General features: G+C 40.1%; 1 protein-coding gene across 1 annotated transcript in view; it reads left to right on the forward strand.

The window, feature by feature from the left end:
- The window catches only part of Eya1 (EYA transcriptional coactivator and phosphatase 1), a 141,711-nt gene that overhangs the window by 48,995 nt on the left and 70,527 nt on the right, over positions 1–22,189 (forward strand). Inside the window, exons 7-8 of the mRNA XM_059255682.1 lie at positions 5,508–5,590; positions 5,990–6,176. Coding sequence (XP_059111665.1) covers positions 5,508–5,590; positions 5,990–6,176 — 270 coding nt within the window. The remainder of the gene's footprint in view (positions 1–5,507; positions 5,591–5,989; positions 6,177–22,189) is intronic.

The following is a 22,189-nucleotide window of genomic DNA, read 5'->3' on the forward strand; positions in this document are numbered from 1 at the left end:
CCTCCAGCAATGCTAACTCATACTTTTCTCCATGGTCCTCAGGAGTTTGTGGAATGTTTGAGATGTGTTGATGGAGTAGAACTTGGTTTTGCAATAAGAGATGTAATCTACTTATTCCATAAACAGTCTCAACATTAAAAAGAGATTAAGGGACAGGAAAATGTGTGTTCTTTGCAGATTTTTCTGAAGGAAATGACATTTTCCAATGATTCTGAGCTAAGAAGGAGTCTTCATGACAAAGAAAGTATGGATTTTCACAGTAATAAACTCTTTTAGTAATACAATTTTCTTAAACTATCCAGTAGTTCCATATAGTGGAAGGAGAGAACAGTCTCTCACAAATTGTTCTCCAATCTCTAATGTCCACATGCACACATGTGCAAGCATGTGCGCGCGCACACACACACACACACACACACACACTAAATGTAATAAAAACATCAGGTTGTGGCATGTAAATCATCTAACAGAAAAATGGGAGTTACATATTTTTCTTAAAAAAATGTTACTATATCTCTACAGATGTTACCATCTGGATGTTTTATATGTAGGGTGTAGATACTCCTGTGTTTTTATAAAGTCAAATATGTGCATAACTTTTATATACTCCCATCTCACAGTGAAAGGACTAACAAGTATAATCAGTACTTGTTTGTTTATAGATGAACTAGTAGAAATTAGCTTAAAATACTGATAGTAAGTTACAGATGTGATCATATGCATATACATATATACATGCTACAAAGACAGGCTCATTAATAGGTGAAAAGGTAGGTAGATAAATGAAAGGCAGAATGATCAAGGCTTATGCAAACAGAGGAGGGAGAAGAACGAGATAGGGGACTTTGTGAGGACATGGGTTTCTAGACCATGTGGGATTAAGTCTGATAGAAGGTGGCCAGTGTGTGACTACAGAAAGGAGGAGTGGTGCCGAATGGCATTAGGAGAACCACGTGGTGGCTCATCAGTTAGGCTGGAAAGAGCATCTGGGGAGTGGGGCTGGGGCTGCTAGGAAGAGATCAAACAAGTGCAGAAGATAAATAGGAACCAGACAGCTGAGGTCTAATAAATAAGGCCCACAAGGAGCTTGACTTTATCCTGGGGGCAACTGGGAGCCACTAACAGTTACGTTTCAAGTGGGGGGTGGTGACAGGATCTGCCATGCTCTTTAGAGGAGGAGTTTGCCACTTCCACAGGACAGCAGCAGAGCACTGGACCAGAGAAGGCAGCTAGTAGAGAAGGCTGAGGCTGACAGTGAATATTAGCAGCCCAGACACGAAGCCACCCTATTTGCCCATGTTCTGTGAGAAGCCAGGTAGAGCAGCCCTGAGACCTCGCTTCTAGTAAAGCGAATATGGTCTGAGCCCCAGTCTCTAGGAGGTATACCTCTCCCTGAAGCAAGTGAGATCCTTTTGGAAGTTGCATTAAGTCCCTGAGGCCACTGGGGTGCCATTAAACTCCTGCTTCAGCACACTGAGTGGAATGGAATCTCAGCCTGCAAATGAGTATAACTGATGTTGGCTTCTAGCGAGTGCAGTCTTAGAAACAGCGTACGTCTGGAAAGTCACTTGGGTACCATTTGGAGTAGTGAACTGTGATTTACTTGGCCCTACCCGAGTGGCCTGTATGTGCCAATATAGCTTCCATGGTCTTTTCTGCTTTGTTCCAGCAAATAACTTATGGAATGAAAATATCCATTTAAAAATATATTTTCTATATCTTATTCATTTTCTTGGTGAGTGGGGATTATGGAGGTCAGTATTTATTGCCCAAAAATGTGTCATTTAACTGAAAGTAGCAAGTCATAACCTAAAAATGTACAGTTTAAATTAAAGCTACAGGTCATAACCCAATGTATTTTTTTCTTATCGACTATATATAATAGCTGAAGTTGAGAAAAGTGTACTTTTATACAGAAGAAACTTAGACTTACTTCAGAAGGAAATTTTAAGTGCTTAGTATTTTTATCTTTCTCTATCACTGTCATTATTAATTATTTGTTCTCTGATGTACAAATATAGAAGGAATCCTACCCATGAGATTCGGTGTTTAAAAAGCAAAATAAGCTTTAATCCCAGCACTTGAGAAGCAGAAACAGGTAGATCTCTGAGCCTGAGGCCAGTTTGGTCTACCTAGTGAGTTCAAAGCTAGCCAGGGCTATGTAGAGAGAGACTCCGTCTCAGAAAAAAATAAAGCCATATAATCATCCTGATACCTCCTGTGTGGTCACAGCGTATGTTATAACCATCCTTTTATTCCCATAGAATCATCAGTACGAACCCAATACTTACTGGTCAATGAATATATGATTATCCTGTGCAAATGAACATTAACATTGATGCTTGTTTATTGAAACTTCAATGTTTGGAGTATTAGTAGTGTGAAAGAGTTCCTTGGCCAGGAGAGGTGTTCTGGAGACTTGGAAGATATACTGTTCTAAAATATACAACAGAAGAAACCACAAACATGAGTCTGTGTGATGAGTGCATTTGAAGCTACCTTAGGAAATATTTTCCTCTGTTCATAAAAACAACAAATCCTTGGATCTAGCTTTTAAAGCTCATAGATGCTTAATAACTAAGAAAATGATGTCCAGTATACAAAGTGATGAAGTATTTTTCTCATTTGGAAAAGTCAAAAGGGGAAAAGGATGCATAAAAACATTGGAGAATTTTGTAAGTGTGTGCTAGGATAAACAATAATAAGGCCTACCTTCTCTGCGTATGGGGCGGGGGGGGGGGTGGTCATTGTACTTTCTGAAATACTACTTCACATGATGTTTAAGAAGCCTCTTAAGCAGGATTTGAAGATGAGGAAATTATATTTTAGAGTAGATAGGTGAGCTGTCCAGAGTCCAGACAATTCTTAATTTATGCATCAAACACTCTATTCTGGCCTGGGAGGTGGCTCTATCCATAAAGCACTCACCTAGCAAGCATGAGCTCCCGAGTTTGGATCCCCAGAACCCATGTAAAACATCAGCATGGTGGTGTGCTCTTCTAATCCCAGTGATGTTGAGACTGGAGGCCAAGAGAGAAGGAGCCTCCAGCTTGCTCGGCAGCCAGCCTGGCCTACCCGGCAAAGGTCCACTTCAGTGAGAGACCCTGCTTCGAACCAAAATTGGAAGGTGCCTGAGGAATGACATTTGGGGTTGTCCTCTGACCTCTGTGCACATATATGCATGACTGCACATCCCCAAGTGACACCCCCTACAGCTGTGTTCTCTGATTGTTAAGCCAATATTTAAATGTTCAGTAGCAAGTAAATAATTGGAGAAGCAACTACTGTGAGTTAGTCATGAATCCACTAGTGAGCAATGAGCTCGCATTGAAGACTGCGTGATCTGCCTACACATTTGGTGTTCAGCCCACTCATTTGCTATACAATGTATCCTCTCAAAATTGCCTCTTTTTTTGTGGTTTTTCAAGACAGGCTTTCTCTGTGTAGCTTTGTGCCTTTCCTGGATCTCGCTCTGTAGACCAGGCTGGCCTCGAACTCAATAGAGATCCACCTGCCTCTCTGCCTCCCAGGTGCTGAGACTAAAGACATGCGCCACCACTGCCCGGCTTATTTTTATCCTAGAAACAAGACAGGTTCTGAGTACAAAATTTAGAAATGTACATTGGCTTCATAGATGTACCATGACTGTGATTGCCTGCTTCAGAGAAAACATCTTAAATTTTTTTAATATACCATGACTGTGATTGAATGCTTCAGAGAAAAATTCTTAATTAAAAAAAAAATCAGTTATTATGTGTGCATGTGTGAACCACAGCACACATGAGGAAGTAAGAAGACAAATCGCCTCTGTCAGGTCTGTCTTCTACCATGTGGTCCTGGGGACCGAACTCTGGTCGTCAGCCTTAGCAGCAAGCCCCTTTACCTGCTGAGTCACTTACTCCTGCAGCCCAATTTTTGTACTCCTTAACAATTTTAGGCTTTCTAAAGTATTAAAAAATTAAATAATTAAAAGTATTTTTGTTGTTCCATTTTGTACTTTTATAAAAGAACATGAAAGCAAAAATCTCATGTCAACACCACCACTAACAATCTTTGTTCTGTTGCAGAGAGGCACCCCTGAAGGGTGGGGCAGCTCTGCTTTGTTGTTGGAAACAACACTGTAGAGCATCTTTGCTAACGAGCTTCCTAAATAAACCCCTTATTTTTCCCTAGAGTAAATTCTTGGCAGTAAAATTCTGTGTATTGCAGTGTATATCACACATCTTAAACACACACACACAGTTGTTCATTTTTGAGCTTGATCATTTTTAGAAATTTAGACATGCTTGCTAGTTAGACCATCAAGTCGTGTTTTTGTGTGGCACAGCTCAGCGGTAGCAAAATGAACGATGGAAGGGACAGACTCGGTGATGTGTGCGCACAGCGCCTGCTGTTCATTGACGGACAGTATGGACGGCCAACCAAGAAAGGGCTGCTCTCAACCACCCCTGTGGCAGAGAGATCTTCCTCTTTCAGCTTTGTATGAAGAATTTCAACTGCTGCTGTTTATTCTCCTATGAAATAAAATAAGGAGAGCCTGCTCAGAGGCCCATTATGAGAGCCCCATTAATAAGGATATCAGGGAACATTTTAAGTCCTTGGAAGTAGCAATACAGTTTCTGAGCTATCAAGAACCTTAAGGTTCAGCTAATATGATCACTTTATTTTATTTTATGGAAGGAGAACAAATATTTGTTAAAATTTGCTAAGGGAAAGTAAGAAAGAACTCATGAGAGTGGAAAGGGCTCCAGGGAAGAAAATGCTCCAATTGTGTTTTTTTTTGTTTTTTTTTTTTTTTTGTTTTTTTTTTTGTTTTTTTTCGAGACAGGGTTTCTCTGTGTAGATTTGCGCCTTTCCTGGAACTCACTTGGTAGCCCAGGCTGGCCTCGAACTCACAGAGATCCGCCTGGCTCTGCCTCCTGAGTGCTGGGATTAAAGGCGTGCACCACCACCGCCCGGCCTCCAATTGTATTTTGCATATTTCATGAAAAGACATGAAAAACAATGTGTTTTGTAGACTAAAATGGAAAACTCATTGGCTGATATTTTCACACAAATGCATACCTTTGATCTTAGTTTTTTCTGAATTACTTATGCACTCTGAAATTTAAACTTCTTTACTATAATATAGTGCAATTGAAATGGTCAACCATTTTTTTAATATTTAATTTTTGAGTTTCTGCCTGTGACATCGGGGGTGGGGGGGAGGGAGAGGGAGAGGGAGAGATTGCAAGAATGTGGCTTCCAGAGACCAGAGGCATTGGATCCCCTGAAGCTGGGGTTACTGATATAGGATCTGGGAACTGAATCTGGGTACTCAGGAAGAGCAGCAAACGCTTAACCACTAAGCCATTTCTCCATCTCTAAAATGGCCAAATACAATGTTACTGATGACGGTGGATTACAGTGCGAAGATGGAGCCAATTCCACCCCTGCCTTATGGAAATGACGTTCTCCTACGTCACTGAGTATATCACTGAACAAGATGTCTTTCCACTCTGTTCCAGGTAGCAGTTTTACCACATCATCAGGATTATATGCAGGAAATAATTCACTCACCAATTCCTCTGGATTTAACAGTTCGCAGCAGGTAATTTAATTGAGAATTCAACTTCTGAAACATTTAAAAATGCAACATGATTTTACATAAAGGACGGATTGTTTGTATTAAGCCGTGAGAACTTTCTTAAGCTTTTAAAGCATTTTTTTTTTCTTTATACAATCTCTATAGCAGTCATTTATGTTGAGTCTTACAGTTTTCAGATGGGTTTCATTTTGTTTGTATTGGGGCATAGAATGGAAGCTATGAAGAATGTCTGTGACCTTACCTAAAGTTTGCTTGCAAATCTGAGCTCATGAGGGAATATGTACTTGCTTATATGAGTTCACGAAAGTCATAGAAACACAAGCTTTTATGACTTTACTTTGCAATGTAGGAAATGAACAGTAGTGCTTTGACGGACGACTCTCTTGTGCTTTGATTTGGTAGGACTATCCATCTTACCCCGGCTTTGGCCAGGGTCAGTATGCCCAGTATTATAACAGCTCCCCGTATCCAGCACACTATATGACAAGCAGCAACGCCAGCCCAACAACACCATCGACCAACGCCACTTACCAACTCCAAGAACCACCTTCTGGCATCACAAGTCAGGCGGTCACAGACCCCACAGCAGGTAATCACGCGTTTTACTTAGTTCTGGCTCAATTCTTAGGCTCAACTGCGATTTTATGAGGTTATAAACTCAAGCAGTGAGTTGCGCCCTTTTGGCAAATTTTCATAAACACTTAAGTACTTTGGACTGTACAATCGTGGCACCACCTTCATTATTGTTTATTGGTTTGAATTTTTTTTTTTTTTTTTTTTTTTTTGGTTTTTTGAGACAGGGTTTCTCTGTGTAGCTTTGCGCCTTTTCCTGGAACTCACTTGGTAGCCCAGGCTGGCCTCGAACTCACAGAGATCCGCCTGGCTCTGCCTCCCAAGTGCTGGGATTAAAGGCATGCGCCACCACCGCCTGGCGGTTTGAAAATTTTAATATAAGGTATGTAAACTTCTCAAACATGTGAGAGACTTTATTAATTTATTTGACAATATTCTCAGTTTTCATGCTATAGTATACATAGCACATAGCCTTTAGAAATGTACTTAGAAATAACTACTTATTATTATTGATAACTAGATATGAGACTAATATAATACCATATATGGAATATCCAAATAAATTATAGTATTTAGGATTTAACAGTTTTTATCATTACATAATGTTTTCCATGATAGCAGTGCATTGCTGAAAGTTTTTTTAAAAATGAAAAATTTCAAATAACACCAAAGGGGAATGGTGCGGACCAAGAAGCCCGGCCTGTCCTTCCCTCTCAGGGCATCCTGTGGATTGTGCAACAGTGTGTCTGGTGTGGCCTTTTTCAGACTCTGCCCAAGGCCTTGCAAACAAGTGCTTCCCCATCTGTGGCTCTTTTTGTCCTTCGTCTTTTCACTTCTTTCCCTGCACTGGTTTGTTCTTTGGGGGACAAATGACCCTCAGCATTATGTGCTCACCTTCCTCAATTAACCTTCTATTTCTGATATTTTCTCTCAAACCTCTCACTCCATTGTCCTAACTTGTACAAATGTAGCCCCTTCTTTCATGGATTATGAGCCCAGCTGTTATTCTCCCAAAGTAAGAGTTTGTTGCTGTTGTCTACAGAAGGAATTCAAAGAATCCCTTCACTAAGTTTGGGGCACTAACTTGCCTTTCTTGCTACTCTGAATGAAAAAGAAACTTTAGTGGTTAAAAATTCATAACCATGTGAAAGAATTAGAATGATTTATGAAATATTACCTGGTGGCTTTTGAGATAGAGATAAGTATTGAACTTAACAAATGTATACTTTTATCCAAATCATTTCGGTGTGATTCACTTTCTCCTGAATGATGGAGTCTATTGAGCTAAAGTCAGCATCCTGTAATCCTGGGAAGCTGTAGTGTAGCGTCTGCCTGGTGTGTGTCACTCGGCCTTTCTCTGTCATTACATGCATGTGGTCCTCCTCTCAACCTCCACGACAGCTGTTTTCGCCTGGTTCATTGACTTCTTTGTTGGAGTGAACACAGAAAGATAACTGGCAAGGGTGTTTGTTTGTTTGTTTGTCTGTGTTTGTGAAGGAAACATATAGAGATCCATTTGTTTTATACTGTGCATTTTTAAATAATATTTTATCCTTTGAGAACTCAATGTATTTTTAACATATTTACCCCAAACCCTTCTCAGATTCATCTCCACCTCCCCATTCATTCAACCTCATATTCTCTACCATCTCTACCTTTGTCTGCATTTCCATCACTTTAAGCCCTGCAAATACAATTTGTGTTGTCTGAGTACTCTTGGGGTTGGGGCCTACCTGGAGAGTGGTAGACCCACCAGGGTCCAGATCTTTAAAGCGACTCTCCCTCTTCCAGTAAATATCCAATGCTAATGTTCCTCAGCTAGGGATAGGGCTTTGTGCCCACTTTCCCCAACTCCATGATGGGATTTTTGGCTGGATGAAACTGTTCAGTCTTGTGCACACTGTCACAATTGCTGGGAGTTCCTCTGTGTAGTTGCCCTGTTGTGTCTGGAGAATACTATTTCCTTGGAGGCATCCACTACTTCTGGCTTTCACAATCTTTCTGTCCCTCTTCTGCAATGACCCCTGAGTCTTTAGGAGAGGAATGTGATGCATAGGTCTCATTTAAAGCTGAACACTCTGCAGCTACTTATTCCTGATACCTTGACAATCTGGGGTACAAGTGTTTGTGTATATGTAAGTTTTTCACTCATTTGGGGTAAATACTTAAAAGTATGGTTCTGGATTATATGCAAAATTATGGTGGGTTTTGGTAGAAACCATGAAACTGTTTTCTAAGATGACTACCATCTTGCTTTCTCACCAATGACATTCCAGTTGCTCCACATTCTAGTCAACATTCCATGTTGTTGATATTTTGGATTTTGGTCACAATCATAGATTTACTGTGGTATCTTATTTTCATTTGCTATTCTCTAGTGGTATATGTTCCCATGTGGAACATGTTTTCATATGTACTGATCAGTACTGTTGTCTGCTTTTAAATCAGATTGTTTTCTTACTGTTTAAATAAGTCTTTATATATTTTGGCTCCAAGCCTCATGATGCATACATATTTTACAAATGATTTTTTCTAGTATGTGGGTTTCTAGTGACAGTATTTTTCACAGAGGAAAATTTCACTCTTAATGAAATCTGCCTTACCAGTTTTTTTTCATAAATCACCTTTGATATTGGATAAAAATTTATTGCCAACCTCAAGATGGTTAAGAATGTCTCTTATATAGTTGAGACCAAGGTTGGATAAAGCACAGGGACAAATAGCCAAACGAATGGAAACACATGAACTATGAACCAATGGCTGAGGGGTCACCAACTGGATCAGGCCCTCTGAATGGGTGAGACAGTTGATTGGCTTGATCTGTTTGGGAGGCATCCAGGCAGTGGGACCGGGTCCTGTGCTCATTGCATGAGTTGACTGTTTGAAACCTGGGTCTTATGCAGGGTGGCTTGGCTCGGCCTGGGAGGAGGGGACTGGACCTGCCTGGACTGAGTCTACCAGGTTGATCTCAGTCCACAGGGGAGGCTTTGCCCTGGAGGAGGTGGGAATGGGGGGTGGGCTAGGGGGAAGATGAGGGGGGTAGGAGGGGGGAGAACAAGGGAATCCGTGGCTGATATATAGAACTGAATTGTATTGCAAAATAAAAAATTAAAAAAAAGAATGTCTCTTATGTTACTCCCTGTGTAGTTTGGAGCTTTGTATTTTACATTGAAGTGCATTGATACACTCAGAATTAGTTTTTATGCAAGATGTCGCAAGACTATAGATCCATTCTGTTTTACATGAGGAGTTCCAGTTGTCCTGGTATCACATATGAAGACTTTCCTCCCTTATACCGCATCTGCTCCTTTGACAGACATTAGTTGACTGACAAGCATTTCTGGGCTCTGTGTTCTGTTCCTCTGATGTCGATTCTTTCTTTCCAGTGTATGTTGTCTTGATCGCCGTAGCTCATCAGTAGGTCCTCAAGCCAGAAAATGTCAGTTTTGTGACTTAACACTTCTCCAAAATTATGTAGTCTTTTCAAAGCTTTTTGTCTCATTTAAACTTTTTGTCAATATTCATAAAGTAAATGTCTAGAGTAGTAGTTCTCAACCTTCCCAATGCTGCGACCTTTTAATGCAGTTCCTCATGGTGTGGTGACCCCCACCCAACCCAAACCATAAAATTGTTTTCATTGCTATTCCATAGCTGTAATTTTGCTACTGTTATGAATCATAATGTAAATATAGGTGTTTTCTGATGGTCTTAGGGAACCCCTGTGAAAGGGTCATTTGACCCCTAGAGGGGTCACAACCCACAGGTTGAGAACCACTGGTCTAGATTTTCACTTGGAATTATGTTGAATTTCTAGATCAACTTGGTACAAACTAGTGTTTTGACAATACTGAATCTTGTTATCCCTGGGCCTGGCACATCTTGGGTTTCTTCCATCTGGATGCTGTACTTTCCCTCAAGCTGTTCCTGTAAATGTCTTCTCTCGCTCCCCCTCCTTTCTCTACCTCTGTCCTGCTGACATAAATGATGGTGTGTGAGAGCAATAATCTTATTTGTCACTCTTTATGTCTTCACCCTGGTACGATACCTTATTTCGGAAGTTGTTCTTTCCCCTCTTAAGGGAAGAGGATCATCCTTAAGTATTGACAAGGGAGACAGTTGTCATTTGTGAACAAAGAGTTTATTTCTTCCACCACACCTATGTATTTCTCAGTTTGCTTTTGATTAGCTAGACTTTCCAGTGTAGTGTTGAATAGGGGTGGGAAAGGAGTTGACTTCTTTCCATCTTTATTGTAAAAGCAAAGCATATAGTTTCTCACTCTTTTAGTGTGAGATCAATTGTATCATTTAAAAATATATTTGTATTATTTCTTTAACATTATATTTTGGTCATATTTAATCCCCACTAACTCCTCCCCATAACTTCACCCATAGTCAGTTCACCTCTCCCTGCTGTAACTATGTTTTCTTTTTGAAAATAATCCACTGACTCCAATTAGTGCTGTTCTTATACTTCTGACAATGAGGCCATCCAGTGGAATATGGGCACTGTCAGTATCTTTAAATGGCCTTTAGCAAGAGAAGAACTTTCCCTTTGACTCTACTTTATCATGAGTGGGGCCATTGGGTTTTGTCAAGTGATTTTTTCCACATCTGTTGAAATGTTTGTAACTTTTCTTCTTTAGCATATTGATGTGATGGATTGCAGTTATTTCATTTTCCAATGATGACCCAACCTTGCATACCTATGATATTCCCACTTGGTCATATTGTATAATTCTTTATATACATTCTTGGACTTGGTTGCTAATACTTTCCTGAGAATCTTCCCATTTATATTCATGAGAGATCCTTGTCTAGTTTTCATATCCTGTGATGTACTTGTCTGGTTTTAGTATTAGCATAATGCTGGCCTCATTGCCTAAGCTGGGAAGCATTCCTTCTGCATGTGTTTTCTAGATGAGTACAGAGAATCCAAATAGTTTGTTCATTAAATATTTGATAAAATTTACTAGTGAACTCATCTGGGTCTAGTGATTTCTCTTTGGATCTGTAATTAATTCACATATGCAGGTCTGTTTAAATTATCTGCTTTATGGGAGTTTCGGCAGATTGTTTTGCTCAAGGAATTGTTCCATTTCACCTAGTCTACCTAATTTGTGAGCGCAGGATTGTTTATAATATTGCATTTTGTTTCTGTTTACTTTATTTTTGTTGAGACATGTAGCCCCAGCTGACTCCAAACTCTTGACCCTTGCCTCAGCCTCAAGGGTAGTAACCATAGACATATGTACTCCTGACTCATGATAATTTTATTGTTACTTTAATAGCTGTAAAATGTCTAGTGATGATTTTCTTTCATTTGTGGTATTAGCAATCTGTGCATCTTCCCTATTCATCAGGGTTAGTCGGGCTGTGTGACAAATTGTTAACTGACAGGTTAGTCGGGCTGTGTGGCCAAATTGTTAACTGACCAGTTAGCCAGGCTGTGTGGCCAAATTATTAACTGACTGGTTATACTTTAGAAAAGGTGAGGCTGTTTGTTTCTTTCCTCCCCTTCATTTCTTTTTAAATTTCATTTACTTTCTCTTAAATTCTGTTACTTTCCTATTTTTTAATGTACTTTTGATTTGATTGGTGATTGAATGACTGATTTCAGGTCCTCTGTCAGAGTTAAGTTTCCATCTTAGTACTGTTTTGGGGTGCACCACAACATTTCACAGGTTCTTTTTTAAATTTATTTACTCTAAAATATGTTTATATAATCTTCCATTGAAACTCTTTCAGTGCATTTATCAGAAAGGAAAATCTGAGAACTTTCATAGTATATAATACTTTGACTAGCTACAATCACTCAATTATTCCTCTCATCAATTAAATGGCTTTCTAGCATTTGAGAAAGTGTGTTGCTCCTATAAAGAAGGGTATTCATAAAAAATTAGAATTCCATTATCTTTTTTTTAAAAGAACTGCACTAAATCAGCTCTGTATTTTCCTGTGCAATCCCAGATAGAAAACAGTGTCAGAACCAAATCATGATGGTTTTTAACTTTAAAATGATAGATAGCACGTGTTTTCAATTTCTATTTAAAAAGACTTTTTAGTAGCTCAAAATTTTTCTTCAGTGTTTAAAATGTAGAAAGATGGGAAAAGAAATTTTGAGGTGTTTCATCTTTTGCTAATAGCCAACTTAACATACCATCTCTTAGGCTTTGGGGCACATATTGTACAATCTTGTACTAATTAGTGTAACCTTCAATTAGTGTAACCAAATATGTGTTTTCAAAAGAATGTATAAAAAGAATTTAGTAACTTGAAAGTGTTATCACGAAGGAACTTTTAAAATAAACTGACTTTTCTCAAAGGAGAACCTAAGCTATTCTTTAATATATGTATTCATATATATATATATATATTCCCACATGAATCAGGTAGAAGAATATGGATGTCCATTTGAAAGCCAGCTGCTATTCCCTGTTAAGTAATTTGCTTTGAAAATATACTTCTTGTCCCAAATCTCTCAGAACAATTCCTACTAATTATGGCAACTATCTTCATAAAAATACATAAGCAAATATACTCAAATGTAATTCATGAGCTTAGAGTTTTAAGTCCAGTATTACACACAGCCCATGGGTCCATTCTGTTTGTCCCCATCTTCCAGGTTTGTCTAATGTTTTTGATGAGTTAACTTGAAGTCAGAAGGTATTAGAGAGTCAATTTTAGTGCAATGGATCCTAAAGGCACATAGGTCTTTAATGTTCAACAAGCATTGGGTAGTGAGCTAAGAATTTGTGGCTGAATTCTTAGGAAAGAAATCTTTACTTAAAAGTCTTGTAATTTTTTTTTTCTTTTTTACTGCTATCAAGCAAATCAGAGTGACAGAAAAGGGTGTGTGGTGAAAAACACATTTGAAGCTAATGTGAAATAAAAACCAATTGTTTATTTATTAAGAGTGAATTTTACTATGAATACCTTAGAAATGCAATTTTTTTTTTTAAAGAAATGGGTTGAACTCTCCCTTTTGCACTCACTGACCGCATGCAGACGAGTTAGTAGCTAAGGTGATGTGCAGGAACCTTGCCAATATTGAATTTCAAGCGACAGAGGAAAAAATCAGTGTAAGAGGGAATTCAATATGCATGGGAAACCATTTGTTCCCTCTGCCTCTTTGATCCCTGCCAACGCACAAGAAAGTAGAGCAAAGGACTTGAAAAACGGGACAGACCTTGTGCAAAGCCCAGAACTCTGTGTGACAGGCTGAAAAGCTAAACTGCCAGACATCTCCCCATAAACGCAGGAGATGCAGGTCTGGTATCTAGGACTGAATATGCCTGAGAGCGCTGACTGTAGAAATCATACTGAGGTTTGCAATAGCATGCACCCCACTCCCTGCATGCCAGCTGTGGCCTGAATGGTTGGAAAAATCTGCAGGCCATACTTGCTCATTTTTAAAGATGCCTGTAGACGTTGGAGAAGTTTGCAATTTGTTCAGCTCAAGAATAAACCATTCCAGTGAAACAATCTCCACTAACTTTTTTGGAAACATTTGTCAGCAAAACAAATGTTTGTATCTAAAATAGCCAGGCTATTAAGATGTGAGAAAGGGAAACAGATGTTTGTGAGGGCTTGTTGGATTTGTGTGTCTTGATGGCATTGGTTTTCTCCTCTCTGTTTCCCCAGAGGACATGCAATGTTACCCTTAATGAGACTATAAACTACAGGGAAATAAAGTCCACTTTTTGTTTTACGATGTCAAAATATAATAAAAATAATTTTATCATTTGCAAATTTTGCACTTTGTTTCCAATTGAGTGTGGAAGGGGATTGCTCGCGACCACCTGTATTAGGTATGCACTTGGAGATCGCAATATAAGAAGTGCAAATTCAGACGTAGAGAAATTATCCATTTCCTGACTCACTTTTATTTGTCTAAGTTTTTTCATGAGTTCACCAAGAGTCAGGACAGCTTACTGAATCACTTAGTACACTGGAATCCAAGGTATCATCCTCAGAATATTTATATGTAATATAAGTCTTGTACATTAATAATCCAAATAAAATCATATACTGTTACTCTAATTAAGTTAAACATCCCAAACACTCATTACTTCAGCTTCCTTCACAATGAATTTCTTATTTGAAATATCATAAAATGCTAAGCATCCTGCTGGACCAACACAGATCCATGTAAAGTCAGGTTGGTTAGTCAGAAGACATATGGTTATTTGTGTTCACCATCCTTCCGCTTCATTTAACTAGAATCAGATAGTTTAACAGCAAATTTGTCTGTTTGCTTTTTGAAGGGCTAACAAACAAACCAAGGGCCTTTTGCATGCTAAGCAAATGTTCTACCATCAAACTAACCCTGATCCCAGTAAGTGGGCTTTGGATTAAGTGTGAAAGGTATGATTGGTAAGTTGATATCTAAACTTATAAACTCAGTTTGATGGATATTTTTTATTACTGAGCAGTAATGATGCATTAACATGTACAAAATGAGGAAAAACCCAGCAGTGTTTACAGAGAAGAGGGAGTCTCCCCTTACCTTCCGTGTCCGGGCCCGAGGTTGCTCGCACCAAATACAGATGGTCTTTTGCTCCCACCCTTCCGCATTCAATCTTTTTCTTTTTCTCTGAACATATTATCTTAATTAATTCTCACCCAGCTGCATGAAATATGGACAGGGTGGACACTTGTCCAAGTTTCACAGATGAGAAAGCTAAGATGAAGTCAACATCAGTGTGTCACACCAGCTCTAGACCCTTGGCTTCGAGCTTGTGCAAGAACACAACCAGTAAAGCATGCTGCTTCAGAGAGCAGCTGGGTCTGAGCACTCACATGGGCAGAAAAGGGAAAATATAAATGAAGAATCCTAAGAGGCTACAGCTATGTTACAGTTTCTTAAGTCATTCACAACACTCAGAAGAGACACCTACACTGGGGTATTCTGTTGAATTCTGTCAAAGGTTTGAATGAGCACCCACCCCACAGAATAAGGCAGGCTTTAAGTTTCTGTGTGTTTTAGAGTCTCAGAGTTCTAAAATTAGTGTGTGGGTCACTTGCGGCCTCTTCCACTTCAAGTGTGTCTCATTTCCTTCTTGTTATGCTACCCACCATATTTTGCGTAGGGAACAAATGGTCATCTCTATTATTTTCTTCCCTTTTCCTTCATCCTCAAGAGCCCCATTCCCCACCTTGCCCAACTGTAATTTTACTTTTAAAAATTTGATATCTCTAGGTCATGATTGATAAGCACTGAGTGTAGATATAACAAAGAATTCTATCAAGTAAAATGGAAGCCATCCATTTTAGGGTGAAAATGGAAATCTTAGCATCCTAATTCACTTTTCAACACTTTTGGAAATATTAACAATGCCTTCTGAAAGTTTGTCAAGTATTTTCTCCTAAAATTAAAATCAAGTTTCTTTAGGACCATTATTTAAGAAATTTTACTGCTTCTCAATTCACACTACTGCTACTATTTAGGGGTACACTTTCCAATTATTTTATATTGGGTATACAGTTTTTCATCTGAATTAGAGGTTGAATTTGTGATCATAGATTGATTTGGATATCATATCTGCCATTTTTAATGAGAAAGTAGATTCTGAGTTTCAAACTGATGGAAAATTATCTAGAGTACAGTTGTATTGTAAATCAACAACCCTTTTGTTATCTATAAACCCACTTCACATATTTCACATGAAGTAGTTGGGCAGCTACTAACCATAAACTCAGGACTGTCTTTATAAATTCCTTTGTCTAAGATCATCCATTAACTTATTGAATACATAAAAGGAATCTAGAAAGATTAAATTTTCAAAGCATCTCAGCCTGTCCTCACTGGAGTCTCCTGATGCATGCTGAAGTGGCTGCCTTGGGAAACAGAGGGGCATGGCATGACCTTTCCCACACAGCTCAACCTTCTAGCGATAGAAATGGGTATTCTGTTCTTGCAAAATCCCAAGGGAGAATAAGTTAGGAACATGAGTTATAAGGTCTTGTTACAGAGATCTTTCTGCTTTTCGGGTTTCCTTCTATACTTCTAACATGATGATGGTCACTGAGAATGAATATAATATACCTTGCTTCCCTGACTATAATTATCTGAGTACCACTCTTTCTACCTACCCAACATCTCAGCCAGGAAATATCCCCAAATACCTCTTGGGCACCACACTCCCGTGGAGTTCAATGTAGAGTAACTGAGCTGGTAGATGGGGACTTGGAAATGGTCTAACTGTCCCTGGGTTTGAACTCTGATTCTGCCATTTACTCTTGGCAGGCCACAAGCAGCAGATGTCTGAGTTAAGACTAGTATATTCTAAGCATCCCTTATGTGAAATTATAGAAGCCAGGAGCGTTACAGACTTGACTTTTCAAACTGTTGAAATAGCTGCGAGTACATAATGAGAAATGGTGGGGATAGGACATGTCTAAGTTGGTTTAATTCGTTCCGTGTATACAGAGTCTGGAAGTGGCTTTAAATAATGTTTTGGTGCGCCTGAAATCCATCACATGAGGGTACAGATGGTATTTTCCCTTTTGGGATCATGGTAAAAAATAAAATATCTTAGATATTTGGAATATTTTTCATCTTTTGGATTAAAATTCTCAACTTGGGTGCTCTTGTTTGTGATGAAATGTGACTGCACAGATGAAATGGACTGATTATCAAAGTATCTGGCATGTTCTAGACCCCCAGGTGTTCCCTTCCATTCATGTATCCAATGGGGATTTGTAAATGCTTGTGTGACATGGTCAGAGCTGGGGCTGACCATGTGTGACAAGAAAAAGAAATTCTGAACTCAAGTCACCAATGGGTTCTCCTTGCTTGAAGTTCGTTAGTACTGTGCACAGTACTCTGGGGTTGTATCAGGGAAGCCCACAAAATGCTACTTATCTACATGTAGAATGATGCTCAGGACTTGTAGCCAGCATCTGAACTGTAGGAGGAGAATGACAGACATTTTGAGCTTATCAACAGAGCGTTAGGTAGTGGGTAATGAATGGCCATACTACAGAGAAGATGATGCTTTCTTTAGTCACTAGGGTGTGTCTGAGGCGCTCATTTACCTAGAAGACCTCTACTAGTGCCTGTGTGAAAGGGGCACATGGTCACTGAATACAAACAGAGAAGTCAAGGCAGTCCTTCACAATGAATTCAATCAGTATTGATTGATCCTGGACTGCTGGTTTACTATCTAACACCAGTCAAGAAGTTCACATGCCTTTAGCTAATTTCACACAAGAATTTATGGGAAGATTCTGCTCCTGACAACCTAAGTTGTCAAGATTTCTTTAAGTCTTCTATCTTTTCATTTTGTTTTGTGTGGGGGTGGGAGTTCATGGGGGGGGTACATGCATGAACATACATGTGTGATGTGTGGAGACTAGAGGAGAACATTGGGTGTTCTGTTCGATACTATCCACTCTGTTCCCTTGAAACGGTGCCTGCCATTCTGAACCTGGAGCTAGACTCATGGCCACTGGTTCTCATCCCCTCTCCTCCCACAGCATGAGTGGCCAAGCTTTTCACATGGATGCTGGGATCTGAAATCAGGTCCTCACACTTCTGCAGTTAACGCTCTTACCACTGATCCCGCTCTCCAGTCCCAAGTCTTATATTTTTTGATAAGGTAATATTCGCTGAGAATCTGAAAAAGAAAAAGAAAAAAAGAATGTAATGAAGTCTTTTTTTCTTTTTCTTTCTTTTATTTGCTTTTTTCTGCCTTCCTGTTTGCCAGGCTCTGATAAAGGGGAAAAGGGATAAGGGCTCCATGTATATGTTTTCCTGGGAATAGTGTTACAGGTAGCTGTGAAGGTTGATGGCCTCTTACTCTGGCATTCCTGGGAATCCCAAGTACCTTTTGAGGAATATCATAGGCTCCCTTAGGCCTCTGGCCTTCTTCCTTGGACTCTTCAGGGCAATGCCATGTGATTTTCCTAAGGGAGTATAATTTGTCTCTCAGCATGGCTAACTTTAATGTCTCACTCAACCCAGAAACTAATTAACTACATTGCAAATAACTGTTTAGAGCCAGTGAGATAACTCAGTGGATAAAGGTACCTGCTGCCAAGATTAACAATCTGAGTCCGATACCTAAGACCCACATTGTGGAAGGAGAGAACTAACTCCTTCAAGTTGTCCTCTGGTTTCCCATGTACCATTGTCCAGTACTGATCACAAACCCTTGGGCACAGAAACCTGTGTGGGCCCCATCCCCTGGCATCCTTTCCCTTTCCTTTAAAAAAAAAAAAAGAGGAGGTGGAGATGGCTCTGTCAGTACTGTCAGTAAAGTGCTTAGAAGCCAAGAATGAGGACTTGGATTTGATCTTCCAGAGTCCAAGTGAAGAGCTGAATGTGGTGATGCACACATGTAATCCTGGCACTCAGGTGCTGGCTCTGGGGAGGTGGGATCATGGTGATTGATCCCTGGTGCTCGTAACAGATAGCTCTGAAAACTGAAGCCTGAGCTTAACCTCAGGCTTTCATACACATTCATGCTTGGAACACACATTCATGGGAAAACGCACGTGATCTAATATTTTAATAGGTAGGTTATTGTCAACCTTTCTTGGAAAAGAATCACTCAGAAAGTAAAATTAAAAATAAAAATTAAAGTGTTTTATTCAGCAATCACTGAGGTCTCTGGAAGCTCTTGAATTTGCATACTGACTTACAGCAACAGGCTACCTGAGAAAGATAAATGTATGAAGAGAAAAGGTTTATTTGGACCCATAGTTTCAACCGTTGTCGTCTATGATGTGTTGGCTTTATTGCTGTGGGCCTGTGGAGAAGCAGTGCATCATGGGTGGGATGTATGGCAGGACAAAAAGCACTGTCTGAGGAAGCAAAAGGAAGGAGAAGAGGGATACAGTCCCACCATCTTCTCTGAGGGCAGTGACCAAGACCCCATCCCGGAAGGTTCAGTGATGCTGCAGATGTGGCTCAGTGGTTGAGCATTTGCCTAACATGCTTTAGGCTCTGGAATTGTTCCCCAGCACTGCAAAATACGAGAAAGCACAACGGTTTTGACGGCTTCCCAGTAGTGCTGCCCTGGGGACCAAGTCTTTAACAAATGGGACTCAGAAGACACTCAGTAGTCAGACCACAACATCATTTACTGGTAGCCTTCCAAGAACAGATGCTGTTCCATCTTTTCTTCTTTATGGTCAGAGCCCCAAATCTCCTTAACTCAATACTTTATTTTTTTAAAGTGCATTGTCTATGGTAAAATGGATCCCAAATGTAAGAATGGAAGGATTTTCACTATAAATTTGCTTTATGTGTTACCCTACCCTACACTTCCTTCCTTAGTGCACTGTGAGGACTGTAGGATTTGCATGGGGTTGCTTTTCTCCTCCAGCCTCCTTTAGGGTTTTCCCTACAGCACGAGTTTCAGAAGTTGTTCCTCTAATGATCTCCCTGGATTCTGCTTCTGAGATAGATAACCATTACAATAAAAGACTATACTTCTCTTGAGATATACTTAATTGTGCTATTCAATTGCATCACTCTGTTCCCTGGTCATAGAAAACATGAAAAGCACTGTTTCCTCTACAGAGAAATTTGAGGATTTGAAGATGTACTTCAAGGGGGCTGAGGATGCAGCTCAGAGATAGAACACTGGCCTAGCATGTGTGAGGTCCTAAGCTTAATCACTAGTACACTCCTCACCAAATAAAAAAGAAAAGAGGGAGACTGAGACCAATACAGAGTCAGAGAGAGATAGATACACAGAGAGAAAATTAGATAGATAGATAGATAGATAGATAGATAGATAGATAGATAGATAGATAGATGCAACAGTATCTCATGAGAATGAGATCAAGCTCTCCTTACACTGAATATTCATTTAGGTTTTGTGGAAATAAAGAAATTACAAGGTCATTCCCTGACCTCAGAAAGATTTTATCAGTACAGAAGACAGCCATGTATTTGATGAACCTAAAAGAAGTTGAAATGTTGGAATGCAGCTCTGGAAGAAGAAACAGGGTCATAAAAGAGATTTCTCATTTCAAGTATTTGGAAGAAAAATAACAGAGAAGATGACATTTGTCCCCAGCGTTGAATGATGTCTGAATGAGAGACAGACAAAGCGTAGAGAGGTGGTAGAGGTTTCAAAGTAGCAAAACAGATCATTTATAAATGGGCTCCAGGACAGGGCATGTTGTCTATCAGAACATGCCTGAATTTGAACTTCATCAAAGGATGCAAGGAGTTTGAACTAAGAGATCACATTGTGATCGTCTTTACAAACAACATAGCCGAGCCCAAATTGATGGCTTTGAAGAGTTAACATGAGAGCAACACAAAGGTGCTTGAGCAAAATACTTCCTTCCCTGCATCCACTATGTGATGTCTTCACAGTCGTGTTGTCTCCAGTTTGCTGCTGAGGCAGCCGAGGAGAGGACAGCATCCAGACAATCCTCTGAATTACAGATGAGCAAGCCTGCTCTGGAATGTCCACAGGCTGGCTGTGATCTCTGTTTTGTAGTTTGAGTTGTGCACTCTCAAAACAACTTGAACTAATCAGTTGTCCATGTTCTGCCCTTGGTTGATGTCCTGGCTGTGGCTCATGCTAGCACCTTTACCTTTTACTAACCAGAATCTATGAGGATACTCACATACCTCTGACCAGTCTGGGGTGGAAGTAATCCTGAAGTTCAGAGAGAGACCTGGACTTCAGTCCTCCATTTCCCAACTCTAGCATAACCTCAAGGTCTCTGTCTAGCTCTATACTGTTGGAATCTGCTGAAGCAAGAAGGTGGAAATGAACCAAATGTCTTTGCTGTCTTCTGTCAGATCCTCCTCAAATAGAATGAAGATACATCAAGGAGTGCTTACCTGGGACATACTTCTCAAGAAAAGGGTTAAATAGACCTTGTGTGTGTGTTGGGGGGGGGGAGTGTTATCAATGATCAGGTGTATTTGCTATGTGAACCATGGACGATTCCCTACCAGGTTGTTAAAATAATGTATTTGGGACCTCAATAGCTTCTAGGCATAATTCTGGACCTGGAGACTTGGTGATATGCAAAATAAGGTAGTGCCTCTCAGGAGCTTCTGTTGGCCCAGGAAGACAGAGTAGATGATGAGCTGCAGTCACACAGGCCTGGAAAGATGAGCAGCTGGAGAAGGAATGTAGAGTCAGGGCAGGCAGCCTATCTGGGAAGACTTCCCTGACTAGGTGACTTTAGCAAAGGCCTGAAGTTGGAGAAGAAGGAGCCACCTCAGTATCTGTGGAAGAGTGTTCTGGTGAAAAGCAGTAGCATGGGCCAAGGCTGGGAAGGAAGACTGCATGTGGTGGGTTCCAAAAGTGTCTGGAAGACCAGGGTGAAGAAGGAGAGAAGTAGGGGTGAGGAGAGGGAGGTAGAGAGTCCATTATAGAGAAGTAGAGATGAGGAGAGGGAGGTAAAGAGTCCATTACAGAGAAGCAGGGGTGAGGAGAGGGAGGTAAAGAGTCCATTATAGAGCAATAGGGGTGAAGAGAGAGAGGTAGAGAGTCCATTATAGAGCAATAGGGGTGAGGAGAGAGAGGTAGAGAGTTCATTATAGAGCAGTAGGGGTGAGGAGAGGGAGGTAGAGAGTTCATTATAGAGTAGTAGGGGTGAGGAGAGAGAGGTAGAGAATTCATTATAGAGTAGTGGGAGTAAAGAGAGGGAGGTATAGAGTTCATTATAGAGCAGTAGGGGTGAGGAGAGGGAGGTAGAGAGTTCATTATAGAGCAGTAGGGGTGAGGAGAGGGAGGTATAGAGTTCATTATAGAGTAGTAGGGGTGAGGAGAGGGAGGTAGAGAGTTCATTATAGTAGGTCTTGCATGGGAAGCATTTGGGAGAAGTTATCACCTTCACAGATGAACAGAGATGGAGGCATAGGAGTAATCTAAAAAGTCAGCAGGGAAACAGAAATACATCAGCAGTATGGAGAAGCTCTTAGAGCCAAGGTATCAGCCAGGCGTTCCCCTAAGTCAGAGCACTAAATAGGGAGATAAAGAGAAGACATGGTGAACTGGGAAGTGCCAGGCCCTGAGGTCCACTGTCAGCACAGTGGTGACACTGGCA

Source organism: Peromyscus eremicus, chromosome 2, assembly GCF_949786415.1.
Source record: "Peromyscus eremicus chromosome 2, PerEre_H2_v1, whole genome shotgun sequence".
Classification (NCBI taxonomy): domain Eukaryota; kingdom Metazoa; phylum Chordata; class Mammalia; order Rodentia; family Cricetidae; genus Peromyscus; species Peromyscus eremicus.